The sequence below is a fragment of the Lipotes vexillifer genome, unplaced genomic scaffold (genome assembly GCF_000442215.2).
Source record: "Lipotes vexillifer unplaced genomic scaffold, Lipotes_vexillifer_v1.1 scaffold570, whole genome shotgun sequence".
NCBI classification, from domain to species: Eukaryota; Metazoa; Chordata; class Mammalia; order Artiodactyla; family Lipotidae; genus Lipotes; species Lipotes vexillifer.
The window spans coordinates 2,857,081-2,879,865 of record NW_006777801.1 but is presented as its reverse complement, the minus strand read 5'-3'; the positions used below and the strand labels follow the sequence as shown (position 1 = coordinate 2,879,865).

The window sequence follows — 22,785 nt, the reverse complement described above, 5'->3', positions numbered from 1 at the left end:
GCCTCTCCCGTTGCGGAGCACAGGCTCCGGACGCGCAGGCTCAGCGGCCATGGCTCACGGGCCCAGCCGCTCCGCGGCATGTGGGATCTTCCCGGACCGGGGCACGAACCCGTGTCCCCTGCATAGGCAGGCAGACTCTCAACCTCTGCGCCACCAGGGAAGCCCATGAATGACTTTTTAAAGGTATAATTATACAGGTACAGATGTGCCTTAGTTAAGTGGAACAAAAGTTTATATATACACATTCTAACAAGAGATAAAGAGAATTAGTATCATTACAAAGTATCGTGAAATGGAAATGATTCTGGTGACAGACCTCTACTCAAATCCCAGTTTTGATAACTTTTCTACAGAAATGGCCTTAGTTAAGCTGTTAAATTTCTCTGCATCCTCCTTTATGAAACTGGCCTAAAACAGGGCCTTGTAAGAACTGAATGGGATAACATCTGAGTGGAATCTAGCACAATTTTTTTAAACTGTTACTGTTTTCTTTGCCTTCCCATTTTTTAAAATATATACTTTTGATATTTAGGAAGAGGTATATATTTTTTGTTATGGTTACCTTTATGCTGATACCTTTAAATGATACCCTTGGTTCCCTCTTTTGTAGTTAGTTAGTTTATTGATTCTCAGAATGAACAATATTGAAGGTAGTAAGTAGTCTTTTCTTCCCCCACTTCCTTCCTCTCTAGCATCTCATGTAAAGTAATAGCCTTTTACTTTCACAGTAAATACTTACATGGCAATTCGGAGCTTCTTCTACTTCCCATACTCTTCTCCTTCCCCTCCTCCAACTCCCTGTTTTTGATAGTTGTACATAGTTAGAATATATAACTCATTTTATACTATTCTGTCACCTTTATGCCCAACACTTTTCATTAGTTCTACAGGTGATATATTTAATATTTACTATCAATCCTTATGAAAAGTTTCTCTGACCATTTCTTGGTAATTTGAAGCTCATTCTTTAGTAGAAGGGCTCATGGGAACACTACTTCCTGAGTTGTTGCATGTTTCATCTCAGTTTGTCTCTAGCATTTGTTTAAAGATCAATTTGAATTGATATAAAATCCTTGGTTCAGCTTCTTTCCTTAATTTCCTCAAGTACCTTAAATATGTTATTCCATTGTCTTCTTATTTCAGTCTGATTTTTTTCCTCTTATATTCTTGCTCTTTCTGCCTGGATGCCCAAAGGATATTTTTCCTTTAATGACCAGTTGGTTTTTTGTTTTTGTTTTTCGTTGCTGCGCGCAGGCTTTCTCTAGTTGCATCGAGCAGGGGCTGCTCTTTGCTGCAGTGCATGGGCTTCTCATTGCAGTGGCTTCTCTTGTTGCGGAGAATGGGCTCTAGGCGTGCCGGCTTCAGTAGTTGTGGCTCGCGGGCTCTGGAGTGCAGGCTCAGTAGTTGTGGCACACGGGCTTAGTTGCTTCTCGGCATGTGGGATCTTCCTTGACCAGGGCTTGAACCTGTGTCCCCTGCATTGGAAGGTGGATTCTTAACCACTGTGCCACCAGGGAAGTCCCGCCAATTGCTTTTCTTGGTCTATACATAAGTGTTGATTTTTCTACATCAGTTTTTCCAGTTGAATAGTGTTCTTTTGCTGTAAAAAAAAAAAAAGCACTTTTATTTTTGAAAAGTTTTCTTCAGTAATACTTTTTAGTATTTCTTTTGTTCCACCACATTGTTTTCTTCTTTGGGAATACCTGCTATTCATATGTTGGCTCTTTGCTTCTGTCTATATATATCACTTTCTCTTGAAATCTTTTTGTTTTTCTTATCTCTTTCTTCATTTTGTTGGATTGTCTTTACTTTTTCTTTTTTACATACTCTTTTTCATTTTTCCATTACTCTGGTTGAAAGGCAGACTGACAGAATCAATATTTAGTTTTTCCACCTTCAGTAGTAGAGACATGCAGGGGAAAGGGAATGGGTGTTAGATTAGCTAAGCAACAATGCCTGCCACAGGCTTGAACCATTGGAGGCAAGAGTCTATCCTGAATAAAATGAAAAATGATAGATTTGTTAATGACAATAGGATGGATAACATCAGCTATTTTCTACATAGTTCCTGGGAGATAGAGAGGAACCTTGCTTTTATATATGGGTGCTCGGTGTTGCTTCAGATTATATTGTTTGTTTGTTTTTGGCCACACTACATGGCTCGCGGGATCTTAGTTCCCCAACCAGGGATTGAACCCAGGCCCTCAGCAGTGAAAGTGTGGAGACCTAACCACTGAACCACCAGGGAATTCCTCCAGATTGTATTGTTGAGTTTTTATTTTACCAGGACTTATATTTATTAGTGCCATTTCATTCTATTTTTATTATAAAAGATGAGAAAGAAATTTATATTCTAAACTATTTGAGACACTTTAAAGCAATAGTCTGCCTCATTATTTATTCACTCTGTCTAGCACCTACACATCCAAATAAAATGGAAGAGGAATCCTAGGATTAGTGTAAACTGATAAAATTTTTGAGATTTATCAGTACATTAGAGCTTATAGAATAGGAAATCTGAAGTGGTAAACTATGTTTTAATAGCACTGCACAGGGTTCATCTGAAATTTCATGCCATAGTTGGTATAAAATTAGTGATACTAGGTTTAATGATGCAAAGGTTTTAAAAGCATGAAATTCTCACTAGCCAGTAAGTTATATATATTTTTAATCACATGTAGTTGGATAACCTGAAAAAAAACCTCAGTCTTTGAATTTTTAAAAACAATTTTTCCATTAAGATATTTTTATATGCCCTTGGGAATTAACAGTAAATATTCAGCCATATATACAATGTGCTTTCTGTTTTTCACTGGTATGATTTGAAGTTTCACTTAATGGGCTCTAGGCGTGCCGGCTTCAGTAGTTGTGGCTCGCGGGCTCTGGAGTGCAGGCTCAGTAGTTGTGGCACACGGGCTTAGTTGCTTCTCGGCATGTGGGATCTTCCTTGACCAGGGCTTGAACCTGTGTCCCCTGCATTGGAAGGTGGATTCTTAACCACTGTGCCACCAGGGAAGTCCCGCCAATTGCTTTTCTTGGTCTATACATAAGTGTTGATTTTTCTACATCAGTTTTTCCAGTTGAATAGTGTTCTTTTGCTGTAAAAAAAAAAAAAGCACTTTTATTTTTGAAAAGTTTTCTTCAGTAATACTTTTTAGTATTTCTTTTGTTCCACCACATTGTTTTCTTCTTTGGGAATACCTGCTATTCATATGTTGGCTCTTTGCTTCTGTCTATATATATCACTTTCTCTTGAAATCTTTTTGTTTTTCTTATCTCTTTCTTCATTTTGTTGGATTGTCTTTACTTTTTCTTTTTTACATACTCTTTTTCATTTTTCCATTACTCTGGTTGAAAGGCAGACTGACAGAATCAATATTTAGTTTTTCCACCTTCAGTAGTAGAGACATGCAGGGGAAAGGGAATGGGTGTTAGATTAGCTAAGCAACAATGCCTGCCACAGGCTTGAACCATTGGAGGCAAGAGTCTATCCTGAATAAAATGAAAAATGATAGATTTGTTAATGACAATAGGATGGATAACATCAGCTATTTTCTACATAGTTCCTGGGAGATAGAGAGGAACCTTGCTTTTATATATGGGTGCTCGGTGTTGCTTCAGATTATATTGTTTGTTTGTTTTTGGCCACACTACATGGCTCGCGGGATCTTAGTTCCCCAACCAGGGATTGAACCCAGGCCCTCAGCAGTGAAAGTGTGGAGACCTAACCACTGAACCACCAGGGAATTCCTCCAGATTGTATTGTTGAGTTTTTATTTTACCAGGACTTATATTTATTAGTGCCATTTCATTCTATTTTTATTATAAAAGATGAGAAAGAAATTTATATTCTAAACTATTTGAGACACTTTAAAGCAATAGTCTGCCTCATTATTTATTCACTCTGTCTAGCACCTACACATCCAAATAAAATGGAAGAGGAATCCTAGGATTAGTGTAAACTGATAAAATTTTTGAGATTTATCAGTACATTAGAGCTTATAGAATAGGAAATCTGAAGTGGTAAACTATGTTTTAATAGCACTGCACAGGGTTCATCTGAAATTTCATGCCATAGTTGGTATAAAATTAGTGATACTAGGTTTAATGATGCAAAGGTTTTAAAAGCATGAAATTCTCACTAGCCAGTAAGTTATATATATTTTTAATCACATGTAGTTGGATAACCTGAAAAAAAACCTCAGTCTTTGAATTTTTAAAAACAATTTTTCCATTAAGATATTTTTATATGCCCTTGGGAATTAACAGTAAATATTCAGCCATATATACAATGTGCTTTCTGTTTTTCACTGGTATGATTTGAAGTTTCACTTAAATTCACTGGATCTAGTGGTTCTTAACATTTTAGGAGATGGTGAGTTGCTTTCAAAATATGATTTTTTAAAAATGAGTTTTCTCTCAAGACAAATTCATAGATACCCAAGAAATATTACATAGCCATGGTCTTCTGATTAAAAGGCTCTGCTCTGGATATATATGTTTATAGTTAAAAATCTTTCTCATAACTAAATTTTAGTATACAGTTTTTAAATTTCGCAGTCAGATGGTCTGTTAAATGCGAAGTGAACTGACTGATAGGATTTGTCAGTAGCTACATCATTGTTTAGTCATACTTTTTTTTACAGTGGAATGTTAAAGCTGTTCTGATGAATGAAATTATAGAGAGTATAGCACTGAGGAAGTTTGCTCAATGAAAATTTCTTTCCTTGTTGTTAATATACCTTGAATCATGTCACCTGGAATTTTTTTTTGTACTAAAAGTTTACATTTTACATATAGCTTATCAGGTCTTTGATGCTAGAAATTAATTTGCCAGGAAGCAAAATAAACATTAAATTTAGTTAATGAGGGGAATAATCTCAAGTAATTTCAGACCTTTCGAATTTTTGTTTCTTCAGCCTTTTTGTGAATTTTCTAAAAAGGTGCTAATTTACAATTTCTTTTTACTTTTTTTCCCACACTGTAATGGAAATACTAATGAACAATAGAATAAATGGAATAAAGAAACATAGAAGAAAAGAACAAAAGAAGGGCCATTTTAGCACCGGGGATCACTATCTGGCCATATCTTTTAATTTACTGAGTATTATGTGATAATTATTGATGTAAAACAGCTATAAGTTATTTTTAAATTTTCTTTCCTAAGTATTATTGCTTTGTATTTATTGAAGACCAACGAGATAGTAATTTTCTGTATACCTACTTCTAGATAATTAGAGAGGCATGACTGCTATACTAGCTTGGAATACAGGCAGGTTATGTAGTATTTTTATTTTCTTTTATCAACTATCTTCTTTTTTGGCACAGATAATTAAGATGTAATTATGTAGGGTACTGAATAGAACACAGACCTTTTTAGGATAACTTGATTTGAGGAACTAGAGGCTCTTCTTTGTGATCTGTATAAGTAGAAATTTAAAGTGGGGACATATATATTTTATAATGTACACCTTCACATCCAATAGCTCTTGACCAGATGCTATATTTTAAATATTTGCATGTTCTAAGAATCAAAAATTATAGGGACTATGACTTAATGCACCAACACTTATGCACAGAAATAGAAAAGGAACATCTTTTATCCTTATTTTAAGGTTGAGAAACATTTTCATTACTTTGACCTTTTTAATTGTAAATAGTTATTTGTTATTAATTATCTTTTTAATTATTATGGTTAAAAGAGCAGCGGAAAAATAGGCTGATCATATTTAAGCTGTTCACGGTTTGTGCAGAATAGGTCCTATTTTTAAAAGGAGGAAAAAACAACAACCCAGATTCTTATAGAACTAAGATTTTGTTAGTGTTTGCTATGTACCAGGCAGTGTTCTAGGCACTTAATATCCGTCATTGGATTTAGTATACGTTAATTCTTACATAAATTCTTTCAAATATTAAATCAATTTTTAATGTCCCATTTAAATTAGCTTCCTCTTAATGGAGGTTGGAAAACATTCAGTCAGCATACTCCTTGAAAAAGAGCCTCTGTGTATTTGTAAATCATTAAAGTTGCTTTTAAGTCTGCCTTTCTAAGCCAAACATTTCTAGTTCCTTTAGCTTTTTATATAGGTCTTATTTTCAAATACATTAATGATCTATGCTCTTTTGTGGTGTACCTTCTAAAATCTTTTATTGGTAAAGACCAGAATTTTACGTATTTTAACTGCCTTAGGAAGGACACAGTCAGTACTGAATAGAATGCTAAGATTATCCTTCTTTCCTTACACTTTTTAGTTATCTTTCATCTTTTAGGGTATTTTTTGGATTAAAGGAATAGGAGGACCTTGAACATATGTGAAGATCGCCATTTTATTAGAGAAATAAGCCCATTGCTGAAAGTATCTATTGTCCCTTTGCAGCACTGTTTGTTAGGTTCTTGGAGCAAATTATTTTTCATGTGGAAGAACATAGAGAAACTTTAATACAGAAATACAAATACAGTTTCTCAACTATGATTTTCATTCATTCAGCAAATATTTATTGGGCATCTCTTGTGTTTCAGGCATTATTCTAAATATTGGGGGTAAAGCATTGAAGTAATAAGCAAACTGTCTTGCACTCTAGGGGAAAAGAATAATACTATGTCAGGGTGTGATAAATACAAGAAAAAAAGTAATGCAGAATAAAGGATATAGAGAGAGTGACAGTGGGGGTGGGGTAAAGTTTTATAGAAGCATGGTCTTAGTTGTGCCATATTGAAGATTTTTAGCTCTGTAGGTCATTTGTGTTTTTCTACCTCTGTTTGGGATTACTCAACATGTATTTAACCTTTTGTCATCATCTTTTCAGTGGTGCTAAGTTGGTTGCATAAAAGCTTTTTGCTACTCATCTTGACTGGTCACTTAATTAATGTTCACTGTGTCAGGTAAGTGATGCAGATGAAACCTGTGTAAGAAATGATATGTCATATCTGTGATAGGCACAGGTTTCAACTGTATATGTGATTTAGAGGATTCATTTTGATCTGGAGCTTGATGTCATGTAAGTCTCCCAAAAGACATGCTATTACTGTTAAAACTAATAAGCCTTAAGCCCTGAATGCATGCCATGCTTGACTCCGGGCTAACTTGGCCCCTCCTTACCACAGCTTTTAACTTAGAATCTGCATAAAGAGTCTCTGATTTCATACCCACCAGCCCCTATGCTACACCATCTTCTTCTTGAGACATCTACCTTTCTTATAAAAACCCTCCTCTTTCTTCTTGATTTGTCCAAAATCACACCTAATGCAGGGCTCAAGTTTTATGTCCTCCTTAAAACTTTCCTGTTGACCTTATTCCACAGTGATATAGCCCTTTTCTAAATGTCTCCTGAACTCATAGTTTGTGCCATATAGTTTTTGTGTATATACCATTTTATATGTTTTTATTTTTGTCTTACCTCCCCAGTACGTGAATGAGCTTTTTGGAGCTTACCTGCTATCTGTTCACACTAAACATAATTAAAGGAAAACTTGTTTCTTCTACCCTCAACATTTCTGACACCAAATATATAGATTTTCCACACCAAGAAATTCTTCAGTTCTCTGTGAACATCAACTGGGTGTCCTACAATTTATTCATTCTGACACTAACTACCCAGAGTTAGCAAGGACCCCAGGGGTTAAGGACTCAGTCCATCAAGACTGGGGTCTTGCCATCACTGCAGTTGGCAGTCGAGAGTCTGGGCCTCCCATACTTCTGATTAACTGGCTATAAATCTGGGGTTACCATGACCCACTCTTCTGGTATAATAATTTGTTATAACAGCTCACAGAACTCAGGGAAACACTTTACTTACTGTTACCAGTTTATTATAAAGGATATAACTCAGGAACAGCCAAATAGAAGAGATGAATAGGGTAAGGTGTGGAGAAGGGGCTTAGATTTTCCATGAACCACCCTCCCAGCACTTTGATGTGTTCGCCGACCCAGAAGTTCTTCAGACCCCTTTGTTTAGGATGTTTCTGATGGTTGTATCACGTAGGCATGATAAATTAAATAATTGGCCATTGGTGGTTAAACTCAATCTTCTTCTCCCCTTCCTGGAGGACTGGGGCTTGGGCTGAAAGTTCCAACCCTCTGATACTATGGTTGGTTCCTCTGATAACCAGCCTTCATCCTCCAGAGTCACCTCATTAGCATAAACTCATAACCATAAACTGGTTGAAAGGGGCTTATTATGAATAACAAAAGATCTTCTTCTCACTCTCTATCACTCAGGAAATTCCACAGGTTTAGGAGCCCTCTGCCAGGGATGAAAACCAAATATATATTTCTTATTTTATCACAATATCACAGTAGCCCAGTATTAGAGATGAAAATAGGCACTGAGCAGGTTGTGCCAGTGAAACTGCATAGCAGTTTGTGAGAATGTACTAATACTCCACAGGACTCTGATAAATTTTATATATCTTTTTGCATGTGTTAGCCCAAAGCAAAATTATATAGTTGGTTGATTAGAAAATTATTTATAAATAAAAAACTAATATCAACTTCTATTTTTTCTTGTTATATTTTTTTTCTTAAGGGTAAATTTTTTTTTCTTTTATACAGTAGGTCCTTATTACTCATCAGTTTTATACACATCAGTGTATACATCTCAATCCCAATTGCCTAATTCATCATACCACCACCACCACCCCACCACCATTTTCCCCCCTTGGTGTCCATACGTTTGTTCTCTACATCTGTGTCTCAGTTTCTGCCCTGCAAACCGGTTCATCTGTACCATTTTTCTAGGTTCCACATGTATGCGTTAATATACGATATTTGTTTTTCTCTTTTTGACTTACTTCACTGTGTGACAGTCTCTAGATCCATCCACGTCTCTACAAATGACCCAATTTCGTTCCTTTTTATGGCTGAGTAATATTCCATTGTATATATGTACCACATCTTCTTTATCTATTCATCTGTCAATGGGCATTTAGGATGCTTCCATGACCTGGTTATTGTAAATAGTGCTGCAATGAACATTGGGGTGCATGTGTCTCTTTGAATTCTGGTTTTCTCTGGGTATATGCCCAGTAGTGGGATTGCTGGATCATGTGGTAACTCTATTTTTAGTTTTTTAAGGAACCTCCATACTGTTCTCCATAGTGGCTATATCAATTTACATTCCCACCAATAGTGCACACCCTCTCCAGCATTTGTTGTTTGCAGATTTTCTGATGATGCCCATTGTAACTGGTGTGAGGTGACACCTCATTGTAGTTTTGATTTGCATTTCTCTAATAATTAGTGATGTTGAGCAGTTTTTCATGTGCTTCTTGCCCATCTGTATGTCCTCTTTGGAGAAATGTCTATTTAGGTCTTCTGCCCGTTTTTGGATTGGGTTGTTTGTTTTTTTAATATTGAGCTGCATGAGCTGTTTATATATGTTGGAGATTAATCCTTTGTCCGTTGATTCGTTTGGAAATATTTTCTCCCATTCTGAGGGTTGTCTTTTCATCTTGTTTATGGTTTCCTTTGCTGTGCAAAAGCTTTGAAGTTTCATTAGGTCCCATTTGTTTATTTTGTTTTTTATTTCCATTATTGTAAGAGGTGGATCAAAAAAGATCTTGCTGTGATTTATGTCAAAGAGTGTTTTTCCTGTGTTTTCCTCTAAGAGTTTTAAAGTGTCCGGTCTTACATTTAGGTCTCTAATCCATTTAGAGATTTTTTGTGTGTATGGTGTTAGGGAGTGTTCTAATTTCATTCTTTTACACATAGCTGTCCAGTTTTCCCAGCATCACTTAATGAAGAAACTGTCTTTTCTCCCCTGTATATCCTTGCCTCCTTTGTCATAGATTAGTTGACCATAGTGCGTGGGTTTCTCTCTGGGCTTTCTATCTTGTGGCATTGATCTATGTTTCTGTTTTTGTACCAGTACGATATTGTCTTGATTACTGTAGCTTTGTAGTATAGTCTGAAGTCAGGGAGTCTGATTACTCCAGCACCACTTTTTTCCCTCAAGACTGCTTTGGCTATTTAGGGTCTTTTGTGTCTCCATATAAATTTTAAGATGATTTGTTCTAGTTCTGTAAAAAATGCCATTGGTAATTTGATAGGGATTGCATTGAATCGATAGATTGCTTTGGGTAATATAGTCATTTTCACAATATTGATTATTCCAATCCAAGAACATGGTATATCTCTCCATCTGTTGGTATCATCTTTAATTTCTTTCATCAGTGTCTTACAGTTTTCTGCATACAGGTCTTTTGTCTCCCTAGGTATTTTATTCTTTTTGTTGCAGTGGTAAACGGGAGTGTTTCCTTAATTTCTCTTTCAGATTTTTCATCGGTAGTGTATAGGAATGCAAGAGATTTCTGTGCATTAATTTTGTATCCTGCAACTTTACCAAATTCATTGATTAGCTCTAGTAGTTTTCTGGTGGCATCTTTAGGATTCTCTATGCATAGTATCATGACATCTGCAAACAGTGACAATTTTACTTCTTCTTTTCTAATTTGTATTCCTTTTATTTTTTTTTCTTCTCTGATTGCCATGGCTAGGATTTCCAAAACTCTGTTGAATAATAGTGGTGAGAGTGGACATCCTTGTCTTGTTCCTGATCTTAGAGGAAATGCTTTCAGTTTTTCACCATTGAGAATGATGTTTGCTGTGGGTTTGTCATATATGGCCTTTATTGTGTTGAGGTAGGTTCCCTCTATGCCCACTTTCTGGAGAGTTTTTATCATAAATGGGTGTTGAATTCTGTCAGAAGCTTTTTCTGCATCTATTGAGATGATCATATGGTTTTCATTCTTCATTTTTTTAATATGGTGTATCACATTGATTGATTTGCATATACTGAAGAATCCTTGCATCCCTGGGATAAATCCCACTTGATCATGGTGTATGATCCTTTTAACGTGCTGTTGGATTCTGTTTGCTACTACTTTGTTGAGGATTTTTGCATCTATATTCATCAGTGATACTGGTCTGTAATTTTCTTTCTTTGTAGTATCAGTGTCTGGTTTTGGTATCAGGGTGATGGTGTCCTCATAGAATGAGTTTGGGAATGTTCCTTCCTCTGCAGTTTTTTGGAAGAGTTTGAGAAGGATGGGTGTTAGCTCTTCTCTAAATGTTTGATAGAATTCATCTGTGAAGCCATCTGGTCCTGGACTTGTTTGTTGGAAGATTTTTAATCACAGTTTCAATTTCATTACTTGTGATTGGTCTGTTCATATTTTCTATTTCTTCCTGGTTCAGTCTTGGAAGGTTATGCCTTTCTAAGAATTTGTCCATTTCTTCCAGGTTGTCCATTTTATTGGCATAGAGTTGCTTGTAGTAGTCTCTTAGGATGCTTTGTATTTCTGCAGTGTCTGTTGTAACTTCTCCTTTTTCATTTCTAATTTTATTGATTTGAGTCCTCTCCCTCTTTTCTTGATGAGTCTGGTTAATGGTTTATCAATTTTGTTTATCTTCTCAAAGAACCACCTTTTAGTTTTATTGATCCTTGCTGTTGTTTTCTTTGTTTCTATTTCATTTATTTTTGTTCTGATCTTTATGATTTCTTTCCTTCTGCTAAGTTTGGGTTTTGTTTGTTCTTCTTTCTCTAGTTCTTTTAGGTGTAAGGATAGATTGTTTATTTGAGATTTTTCTTATTTCTTGAGGTAGGCTTGTATAGCTATAAACTTCCCTCTTAGAACTGCTTTGCTGGATCCCATAGATTTTGAATCATCATGTTTTCATTGTCATTTGTCTCTTGGTATGTTTTGATTTCCTCTTTGATTTCTTCAGTGATCTCTTGGTTATTTAGTAACGTATTGTTACTAAACGTATTGTTACCATGTGTTTGTGTTTTTTACGTTTTTTTCCCTGTAATTGATTTTTAATCTCATAGTGTTGTGGTCAGAAAAGATGCTTGATATGATTTCAATTTTCTTAAATTTACTGAGGCTTGATTTGTGACCCAAGATGTGATCTATCCTGGAGAATGTTCCGTGTGCACTTGAGAAGAAAGTGTAATCTGCTGTTTTTGGATGGAATGTCCTATAAATATCAATTAAATCTATCTGGTCTATTGTGTCATTTAAAGCTTCTGTTTCCTTATTTATTTTCATTTTGGATGATCTGTCCATTGGTGTAAGTGAGGTGTTAAAGTCCCCCACTATTATTGTGTTACTGTCGATTTCCTCTTTTATAGCTGTTAGCAGTTGCCTTATGTATTGAGGTGCTCCTATGTTGGGTGCATATATATTTATAATTGTTATATCTTCTTCTTGGATTGATCCCTTGATCATTATGTAGTGTCCTTCCTTGTCTCTTGTAACATTCTTTATTTTAAAGTCTATTTTATCTGATATGAGTATTGCTACTCCAGCTTTCTTTTGATTTCCATTTGCATGGAATATCTTTTTCCATCCCCTCACTTTCAGTCTGTATGTGTCCCTAGGTCTGAAGTGGGTCTCTTGTAGACAGCATATATATGTCTTGTTTTTGTATCCATTCAGCAAGCCTGTGTCTTTTGGTTGGAGCATTTAATCCATTCATGTTTAAGGTAATTATCAATATGTATGTTCCTATGACCATTTTCTTAATTGTTTTGGGTTTCTTTTTGTAGGTCCTTTTCTTCTCTTGTGTTTCTCACTTAAAGAAGTTCCTTTAGCATTTGTTGTAGAGCTGGTTTGGTGGTGCTAAATTCTCTTAGCTTTTGCTTGTCTGTAAAGCTTTTGATTTCTCCATCGAATCTGAATGAGATTCTTGCTGGCTAGAGTAATCTTGGTTGTAGGTCTTCCCTTTCATCACTTTAAATATATCATGCCACTCCCTTCTGGCTTGTAGAGTTTCTGCTGAGAAATCAACTGTTAACCTTATGGGAGTTCCCTTGTATGTTGTCGTTTTTCCCTTGCTGCTTTCGTTAATTTTTCTTTGTCTTTAATTTTTGCCAGTTTGATTACTATGCGTCTCAGCATGTTTCTCCTTGGGTTTATCCTGTATGGGACTCTCTGCCCTTCCTGGACTTGGGTGGCTATTTCCTTTCCTGTGTTAGGGAAGTTTTCGACTATAATCTCTTCAAATATTTTCTCGGGTCCTTTCTCTCTCCCTTCTCCTTCTGGGACCCCTATGATGCAAATGTTGTTGCATTTAATGTTGTCCCAGAGGTCTCTTAGGCTGTCTTCATTTCTTCTCATTCTTTTTTCTTTATTCTGTTCTGCAGCAATGAATTCCACCATTCTCTCTTCCAGGTCACTTATCCGTTCTTCTGCCTCATTTCTTTTGCTATTGATTCCTTCTAGCGTATTTTTCATTTCAGTTATTGTATTGTTCATCTCTGTTTGTTTGTTCTTTAATACTTTTAGGTCTTTGTTAAACATTTTTTGCATCTTCTCGATCTTTGCCTCCATTCTTTTTCCGAGGTCCTGGATCATCTTCAGTATCATTATTCTGAATTCTTTTTCTGGAAGGTTGCCTATCTTCACTGCATTTAGTTGTTTTTCTGGGGTTTAATCTTGTTCCTTCATCTGGTACATAGCCCTCTGCCTTTTCATCTTGCCTGTCTTTCTGTGAACGTGGGTTTTGTTCCACAGCCTGCAGGGTTGTAGTTCTTCTCACTTCTGCTTTCTGCCCTCTGGTGGATGAGGCTCTCTAAGAGGCTTGTGCAAGTCCCCTGATGGGAGGTACTGGTAGTGGGTAGAATGGTAATTTTTTTAAATTTTATTTATTTTATTCATTTATTTTTGGCCGCATTGGGTCTTCGTTGCTGCGCACGGGCTTTCTCTAGTTGCAGTGAGCAGTGGCTACTCTTCGTTGCATTGTGCACATTTCTCATTGCAGTGGCTTTTCTTGTTGCGGAGCATTGGCTCTAGGTACATGGGCTTCAGTAGTTGTGGTGCTCCAGCTCAGTAGTTGTGGCTCGCAGGCTCTAAAGCAGAGACTCGGTAGTTTTGGCGCACGGGCTTAGTTGCTCCACGGCATGTGGGACCTTCCTGGACCAGGGCTCAAACCCGTGTCCCCTGTATTGGCAGGTGGATTCTTAACCACTGTGCCACCAGGGAAACCCTCATTATATTCTTAATTCATACTTAACATTAAATATTAAATTAGATAATAATTAGACCAGGTAAGCATCACTCTTTTTGCATAGTTGGGTAAAGATGAATCAAACAAAACAATATTTACTCAGATCCCAAAGCTGTTGTTAGCCTTAGCATATTATTGAACTCACTGCAGTAAAAATTTGCTATTCTGTGGTGAATGATAGAGCTCAGATCTGGTAATGCTTTTTGTATGTTGTGAGGTCTGTAAATTTAGTGTAGCAATTTTCCCCGCCTCCCTTCTATATTGTGGCCTAACTGGCTACCTAAATGTTTATTGAATGACTATTGTTACTTTGAGATCTAATCCTCCTTTTTTGTTTTTAGGGTGCCAGCTTGATATGTTGTTTAATAGTTAGTAAATTAAGGCACATTTTGGGCTAGACTCCTGCCTTTTATAGCTATTAGGTTACCATAGAAACAAACTTTAGCGTTTTTGCCTTTCTCCTTGAAAGGTAGATGTAGGTGTGATGTAGGTAGGTTGAACTAAACATTACTTTTAATTCTGATTTGTGGTAGCAAGTGAATATTTTGCTATTACAATAGTCCCCCTTTATCCACGGTTTTGCTTTCTGCAGTTTGTTACCTGGGATCAACCACAGTTCGAAAATATTAGGTGGAAAATTACAGAAATAAACAATTCATAAGCTTTAAATTGTGCGCCATTCTGAGTAGCATGTTGAAATCTCCCATCGAGATGTGAATCATATCTTTGTCCAGCATATCCAGCCCATTAGTCACTTAGGAGCTACCTCTGTTATCAAATCGACTGTTATGGTATTGCAGTTCTTGCATTCAAGTAACCCTTATGTTTTACTGAGTAACAGCCCCAAAGTGCTAGAGTGGTGATGCTGGCAGTTTAGACATGCCAAAGAGAAGCTGTAAAGTGCTTCCTTTAAGCAAAAGGCAAAAGTTCTCAACTTAAGGAAAGAAAAAAAGCATATGCTGAGGTTGCTAAGATCTATGGTAAGAATGAATCTTCTGTCTGTAAAATTCTGAGGAAGGAAAAAAAATTGTGCTAGTTTTGCTGTCACAGCTCAGACTGCAAAAGTTATGGCCACAGTGCTTAGTTAAGATGGAAAAGTCATTAAATTTGTGGTTAGAAGATATGAACAGAAAATAGGGTTTGGTGCCATTTGAGGTTTCAGTCATCCAGTGGGGGGTCTTGGAACTTAGCTCCCATGGTTAAGTGGGGAATAGTGTATTTTTAAGATGTTTGGCACTTTTTAGTAGGAGGCTTGTTAGGACTTCTGGTTTATTCACTGTGGTGCACAGACATTTCTTCCTGAGCCCTGTACTTATATGATTTGGTTCATTACTTCCCAAGTGTGGATTTTTTCCCACTGTAGTTTTATAGAAAGACTTGAAGTTTTTCTCTTTTTTAAATTGGTATTAATACACTGCCCCTTATAAATCAGTTTACTCTTACCTGGAGGTTTCTGATGCTGCATTTAAGGAGCTCTGGAGATTAAGCTGAGGTAGGTTAGTGGTCCACTGGAGAAGGGTTCCCAGTGAGTATGGAGTGCAAAATAGTCTTCTAAATTAAATATTTTATAGTCATCATCTTTGTTTTCTGGCTCCTGTAAGTTAATATTTTCAATGAATGATGCAACGCAATAAATAAATCCCAAAATCTGCTGGCTTAGGAGACCAAACTGTGCATATATATTTAGTTTTTTAAAAACTGTTACCAACTCATGACATTTTTTAATGAGATCTGAAATATCCTTACTAAGTTGGTAAGGGAGGTGTGTTTTGGGTATGAAGTAATGACTTAAGGTAAAATTTTATAGGCATCATCTTAGCTTTTATTTCACTTTGTCTTGTAGTTGGTGTATGAATTCTTCTTAAGGTTTTTGGAGAGCCCTGATTTCCAGCCTAGCATTGCAAAGCGATACATTGATCAGAAGTTTGTACAACAGGTAAGGAATTCTTCTGTCTTAAATTTTTGTATTCATCTTAGCAATGATTTATTAACTTGTGATTAAAATAGTCTTTCAAAACTTTAAGGATTTCTGTTTAACAGCACTTAATATTCTTGCCAGGCAATGAGAATAAAAGTAAGTAGCTCTGAGAACACAAGAGTATTTTTTAATCAAGGGTGGCCTTCTAGTGAAGTCAATCAAATTATTCTGTCCAATCCTAAATCCTCATAGTTGTTTTATAAAGACCAGAAAAGCAAGCGTTCCTGGAATATCTAACTAAGAAAATTTGGTATAACCAGGGGGGAAACCTTTTTTAAAATCTTTAAGTCTCTGAGCTTGAACTTGACATATGGTTCTAAGCACTGTGACTTTGAAATGACAGAGGGTGGAAAAAATAGAAATGGAATTATTGTTAGAAGTTTGGGCTTTATGCTTCTTTCTTATCATCAAGTGTCACTTACCTTTCCTTTCCGCCCCCCCTTCCCATCTTAGGCATTCTAGCCACCCAGTTCCTAAACCACAGATAAAATGGGATCTTTAAGAAGAAAAGGAGATAGAGTTAAACATGTGTGATACCTTCTTTCTTTTTATAAGTTGATTATTAGTTGGTTCTTTTGGAACCTAAATACTCAAAATTAGTTTCTCAGAATGTGTTTATTTTTATTTTCAAAATCTTTTCACCAATTTAAAGGCCTCTTTTTAACTATGTGGTCTTTGCTGGCCCTAGACAAAATTGTGAAGTAGACCAAACCTCTCTGGGTCCATTTTCTCTTTTGAAATACTTATCTGTAAATTGGGTCTCATTAGGAATTCTCCTCTTCTAAACTAATTAGCATTTTAAAGAAAGGTAGGAGATGGGTGGAAGGGTTGTAATGAAGTGCTGAGGCCAGGATTAAAGATCATTACAAGGACGTTTGCTACCCTCTTCCCACCATTGTGTGTCCCCTAGGATAAAGATTATACAAGCATGAGTTCCACATATTTGGAGTTCATTTTTGGTCACTTCCTGTAATTACCAGATAAAGTATTTTGACTAGTAGCTGTGAAGTATTGATAAATGAAGAATATTGTCAACAATATGTCCTTAAGCCATTCAAGTAGTTCTTCATAAACTATGAAGAAATATTAGGTGTGTGTTAACAGTAAAATGTTAATTTCATTTCAATAACAAGTTAAAAGCAGTCAGATTAAATGGAGTTATGTTATTTTGGTAATTGGAAATGAATGCATATTTATTTCCTTCTATAGCTCTTGTGTGCTACAGAAGGAATACAGTGTATTAAGGAACTTTAGTAATGCCATGTTAAATTGTATTTAAGATAATAGCAGGTTGAGTGGAACAGTTGCCTTAGGGCTTCCTCACCCTGGAGCTTGAGGTGTTTTGGCTGCTGGATTATTCAGTGGATTTGAGGGGGAACAAGAAGAAAACTGGTAGGGTAGGACCCATTTTCTACGTTCTACTCTGAGTGTCTGAATTATCTGAGAAGCCAAGGCCCAATAATTTGTTTCTAGCAGTTTCTATCACTGTGATTTCACAGATCACTGCTCTGAGGTATTCTTAGTATATTGCTTCAATAAATATTACTATGAGAATTCTCAGCTTTTGTACTTTGAAATTATTTGATTAGGTGGTAAGTTTAAGACTTAGAAGTACAGGAGAAAAATCTAAAGTATAAATTTGGACATTTATTATTTCAAGAGAAGAAAACAAGTGTGTAGTTCCAGGTTATGTTCAAATCATAGGATTTCAGAAGAAGGAAGCTAAGAATTATTGAGTGCTTTTTATGTGCCAGGCACTGTCCTTATATGCTTTTATATAAAGAGCTAGACCATATCCAAATTCACAGAGCTAGAAAATGGCACAATCAGGATTTGATTATATTTGATTATATAAAAATAGTTTTATTTAGATTGTAATATTTCAAAATAACTTATTTAAATAGATTTGACACTTAGCTAACAACTGTTCTCTACTATTTTACGTTGACCCTGAGGATCAACTTGTATTACATTATGTTTGTTCTTGAATTAGACATAGCAGCCTTAACAATTAAGGGTTCCTTTTATTAATTTCAAAGCATATCTTCCAAGTAAACCCCACATCAGAACTTGGATTTGAGTGTCTTAAGTGAATAGTTTAGCTATTTTAATTAAAATAATTTAAAGCGACTTAATTAGGTATATTAACATAAATTCTCATACTCTATGGATATTTTTTGCTGGAGCCGCATGCAGTACTTAATAATCTAGCAAACAACAAATGCAAACTATAAGCCAAACACTTTAGGGTTATATAAATGTGACTAAAGTCATCACTACTCTCAAAGAATACCCACTCTTGTAGAAGAGAGACACATGTAAACAATTACATATAATTCAAGACAGAATGGAAAAAGAACTTAAGATTCAGAGCATGCCATCATGACTGTAATTATCAATCCCAAAGTACAGAACATAAAATTCCTTGACAACATCATAGGAATTGTATTCTATAAAGAGAGGTTTTGTATATTTTTTCCTAAGAAAATCCAGTGTTTCATTTAAATACAGTAATACTTTTTTTTGACTGAAGAATTTCAGTTTCTTTACCGTTTTAAAATGGAAATTTGAGCTTTTGATTTAAAATTTTTCAAAGATCTCTTTGTCCTGCCTTTGCTGAAGAGTTGTGTAGAGGTGTAGGAAAATGCTGATTTGGCCAATTTGAACTGGTTTAAAATTTTTCAGCCATTTGCTAAGCTGACTTTAAATAAAAATCTGTAGTCTCATCTTTTATTTCAGTTATTTCATGAATGATTTTCACTCTGTTAGCATATATCTACCAGTATTTTACCTATTAACTAAATATTAATCTTTGAGCTGTTGGCATGGTGACTTGAATGTTTTTAGTGTAAGATCACAAAAAAAAAGAAGCCTTAGTTTGTATAAATTTTCCTAGTAAACTAGAAATACGCATTTGTGCATGTGTATTTTTTAAACTTCATTTATTTAACAATTTGCGGTCTACAAGCTTAAGATTCTGTATGTAGTTTTGACATACTATCAAAAAACATTTAAAAATCTCTCACATTTCAACACTTTAAAATTATGAGCCATGTTTAGTAGTCAGGAGTAGGTCAGCATTTTAAAATGAGTGGCAAGGCCAAAAAACAATATTCCACTTCTTGAAGTGTTTATATTATTTATTGTGTGTCATTTTTCAAAATGAAATTTAAAAAATACTCCATAAGCTTTTCTTTAGTTTCATTATTTAGCAAGAATAAAGTCAATCTGATGAGGCAGAATCTTTTTAAAACTTTTAAAGCTTTTGTGGATTATCTTAAAATCAAAATTAGAATAGAGTGAAGTTTTAGCTCGATTATTTTTAAAAAGTAATTTCTCAGATTTTTTTTAAAGCTCCTGGAGCTTTTTGATAGTGAAGATCCCAGAGAACGCGACTTCCTGAAGACCGTTCTGCATCGAATTTATGGGAAGTTTCTTGGATTAAGAGCATTCATCAGAAAACAAATTAACAACATTTTCCTCAGGTAAATTGGTTGTATATTCATATACAGCACTTTTTTTTCCCTTCCATATTTTCTTTTTATTCCAGTTCTTTTAGGTTAATTTTTTAAAATAAATTTATTTATTTTATTTATTTATTTTTTGGTTGCGTTGGGTCTTCATTGCTGCATGCAGGCTTTCTCTAGTTGTGGCGAGCGGGGGCTACTCTTTCGTTGCGTTGCACAGGCTTCTCACTGCGGTGGCTCTCCTGGTTGCGGAGCATGGGCTGTCTAGGTGCGGGGCTTCAGTAGTTGTGGTGCGCGGGCTCAGTAGCTGTGGCTCGCAGGCACTAGAGCGCAGGCTCAGTAGTTGTGGCACACAGGATTAGTTGCTCCACGGCATGTGGGATCTTCCCGGATCAGGGCTTGAACCTGTGTCCCCTGCACTGGCAGGCGGATTCTTAACCACTGCACCACCAGGGAAGCCCCTTTAGGTTAATTTTTAAAGTCTGAAACTTAGAAACTTAACTGATAGTACTTGAGTCATTTTTAGCCTGTTTTGTGGATATCATTTGATTGCATCTAACTTTTTCTTGTAACTTCTCATCTAAGTGGATAGTAGTAATGAAGACAGTTTTTAATAGATAATACCAGTGTTACTGATGTTTAAAATTTATTGAGAGGAGAGTTTGTCTGATTATTTATTTGAGCACTTGTTTAAAAAATTTTGTATAAATACTATTTAAATCAGTAGCTGTTGGCAGTATTTTCATTCGATTTTCTGACAAAGCTAATTAAATTTATCTTTTGACTACTTTATCAATGAAATCTATTGAGTAGTTGCTTCAGATTAGGAGATTTTGCTTTAATACCCAAATTTCAGGTTTGGTTTGTTTGAGTTGACAATGTGGCAAAATTAGGCTAGCATTTTCACACTGTAACAGTCAGAGATGAGAAATATTGCCTCCTCTAGAGAGAACATCTTTGTCCAGCTCTCTGTCGTTCTCTCTGGGGCCCTGCCCATCATTTATGGTATCTTCTCTGCCTATCCTGTCATCATCTGAGTCTATGATTCCCTACGTTAAAGGCGACCCTAATCTTAGAAAGCTAGTCAGCCTGTGTAGTTTAGGCTTAGAGAAATTCTGAGTAAAAGTGGCTTTAATACATGAGTCCTTTTCTCTTAGAGTTACCTATGAGTAGAGGTTTCCTATTTTAAAAAGTATTTCTTTGAGAAGACCCATCTTTCTTATAAATTTTAAAGTAAAATAAAATATTCCAGATGAAATTATATTGTTATCTTAATATATAGCAAATTTTAGCAAAAGTATATGTGGTTTAATAGGAAATAGACCTTTTATAAGATTGCTAAGAAGTAACTCATTGGGGGCAAAATAGCTTACAAAGAATTCATTCCTAAAGTGTGCTTGAACATTTCTTATATTTGCCCCTTAGATTTCTTTGTACCTTCCTACATCTTTCTCTCAGTTTAATTTTCTGATGTTTGATTTTTCTTTATATCTATCTTTATTTTAAATTTAGGTTTATATATGAAACAGAGCATTTCAATGGTGTTGCTGAACTCCTTGAAATATTAGGAAGGTAGGTCAGTTTTTTGTTCTTTTTAAGAATTAAGTAACTTTGAATGCTTTATGTATTAAAATAGCTGGGATTGGAGAAATTATTTCATATTTTAGAGTTTGAATATATAGTATAAGGCATAGTTTCTCAACTGAATTCTTATTATAGCTTTTCAGGGGGTCAGCATATTAAAATAGTGCCATGCAAGACACCTGTTTCAGAATAGACTTGTGCTTTTGAAGCTGTGGCATATTTTATGTCTGATCTTTCCAGACTGCCTCAGAAACCTATAGGATCTGATTGGGAAGAGATGAAATAAGTTATAGTGAATCTTTGGTGAAGTTACAGGAATTCTTGTTCAGATGTTGATAGATCATTCCTATACATCTTTTCTTTTTAGAAGAATCTACAGCCTTTGATTTTTGTTTATATGAACATTTTTGCCTTCCTTATTCACCACATAGCAGTATTAACATGAGAGACATTTAGACCCTCTATTTATGTTTAGAGAATGGTTTTTGTTTCCTCTGTTAATACTTAGAGAATGATTATGGCGAGAACTACTTCTTAATTTCAGATCTTTCAATAAAGTAAGAGAAACTACCCATTTACTTTACAATATATTGAAAATTCTAACAATATTGTGATATTGACTCTCCTGTGCTTTAGAGAAGAAAAATAAAGGCATGAATAAGTGATAGGCTTTATAGAAAACATAAAGTTGCTTACTGGGACATTAAATTGGCAGTCCCCATTTTCTTTTGGGATCACTGAATGACTTAAAGGAGCAGACTTCGTAGTGATAGTCTAACGTAGTTTGCAGGTGAGTAAGTCATTCAACACCAGGACTGAAGCAGAGCAGTTCCTAGGTACTTAGGGATGTAATAACTTTTAGAAATAAAGTAGTAACTACGTAACCCTTCCCCTGCCTTTTTTTCCCTCCAGTATTATCAATGGCTTTGCATTGCCACTGAAAGCAGAACATAAACAATTTCTAATGAAGGTTCTTATTCCTATGCATACTGCAAAAGGATTAGCTTTGTTTCATGCTCAGGTAAGTTGCAGGAGATTTCAGGTGAAATGAATGTTGTTTCAAAGACTGATATAAAGGCAGAGAAACTGAGAAATATTGAGGTGGCAATTTTAAGTATATTTAAGCAATTTGCTTTTGTAAGTTGCCCAAAGCAAATTTTTACTATATCATCATTTTTAAAGCATTATATTTAGTTTTCTTAAGTAAGCTGAATGAACTGTAAGTATAGATATAGGAAAGATCAAGTTCTTTTCTGGTCCAGGACCTGACCTAACTCACTGTGTGACTTTGATAAATCCCACATATCTGCAGAGTGTTCCATCTAGCCTCAATGACCTAGTTAGAGAATGGTTTTAGTTTCCTCTATTAATACTCAAAGAATAATATCATATCGGCATAGGCGTACATGTTAGAAATGTGCTGAAAAACTAAGATGTTAGCTCTAGTCTTATTTCAGTCAACTTTATTTATGTGTATGTATCTATTAATTTATTGTGCTATAGTTTCACTTCTGATTTGTAAGACAAAGACAGTGCTTTTAATTCCCCAAAGAACTGGTCTGCCACCTAAATGATATCGAAAGATTGATATGTCCAACTACATTTTCTTTAATATTTCAGTTAACTTAATATTCAGAAGTTACTACTGAAAAAAGGACATCTTTTTTTTTTTTTTTTTTTTGAACAATATTCTTATCTCTTTTCCCCCCCCAAGTCCCCTTTTCTCCCTTTGATCTTACAGGCCTTC

At 35.4% G+C, this 22,785-nt stretch overlaps 1 protein-coding gene across 1 annotated transcript in view; it reads left to right on the top strand.

Moving 5' to 3' along the window:
- Positions 1 to 22,785, top strand: part of PPP2R5A (protein phosphatase 2 regulatory subunit B'alpha) — a 102,549-nt gene that overhangs the window by 69,752 nt on the left and 10,012 nt on the right. Inside the window, exons 4-7 of the mRNA XM_007451329.1 lie at positions 15,853 to 15,945; positions 19,342 to 19,472; positions 20,967 to 21,026; positions 21,951 to 22,059. Coding sequence (XP_007451391.1) covers positions 15,853 to 15,945; positions 19,342 to 19,472; positions 20,967 to 21,026; positions 21,951 to 22,059 — 393 coding nt within the window. The remainder of the gene's footprint in view (positions 1 to 15,852; positions 15,946 to 19,341; positions 19,473 to 20,966; positions 21,027 to 21,950; positions 22,060 to 22,785) is intronic.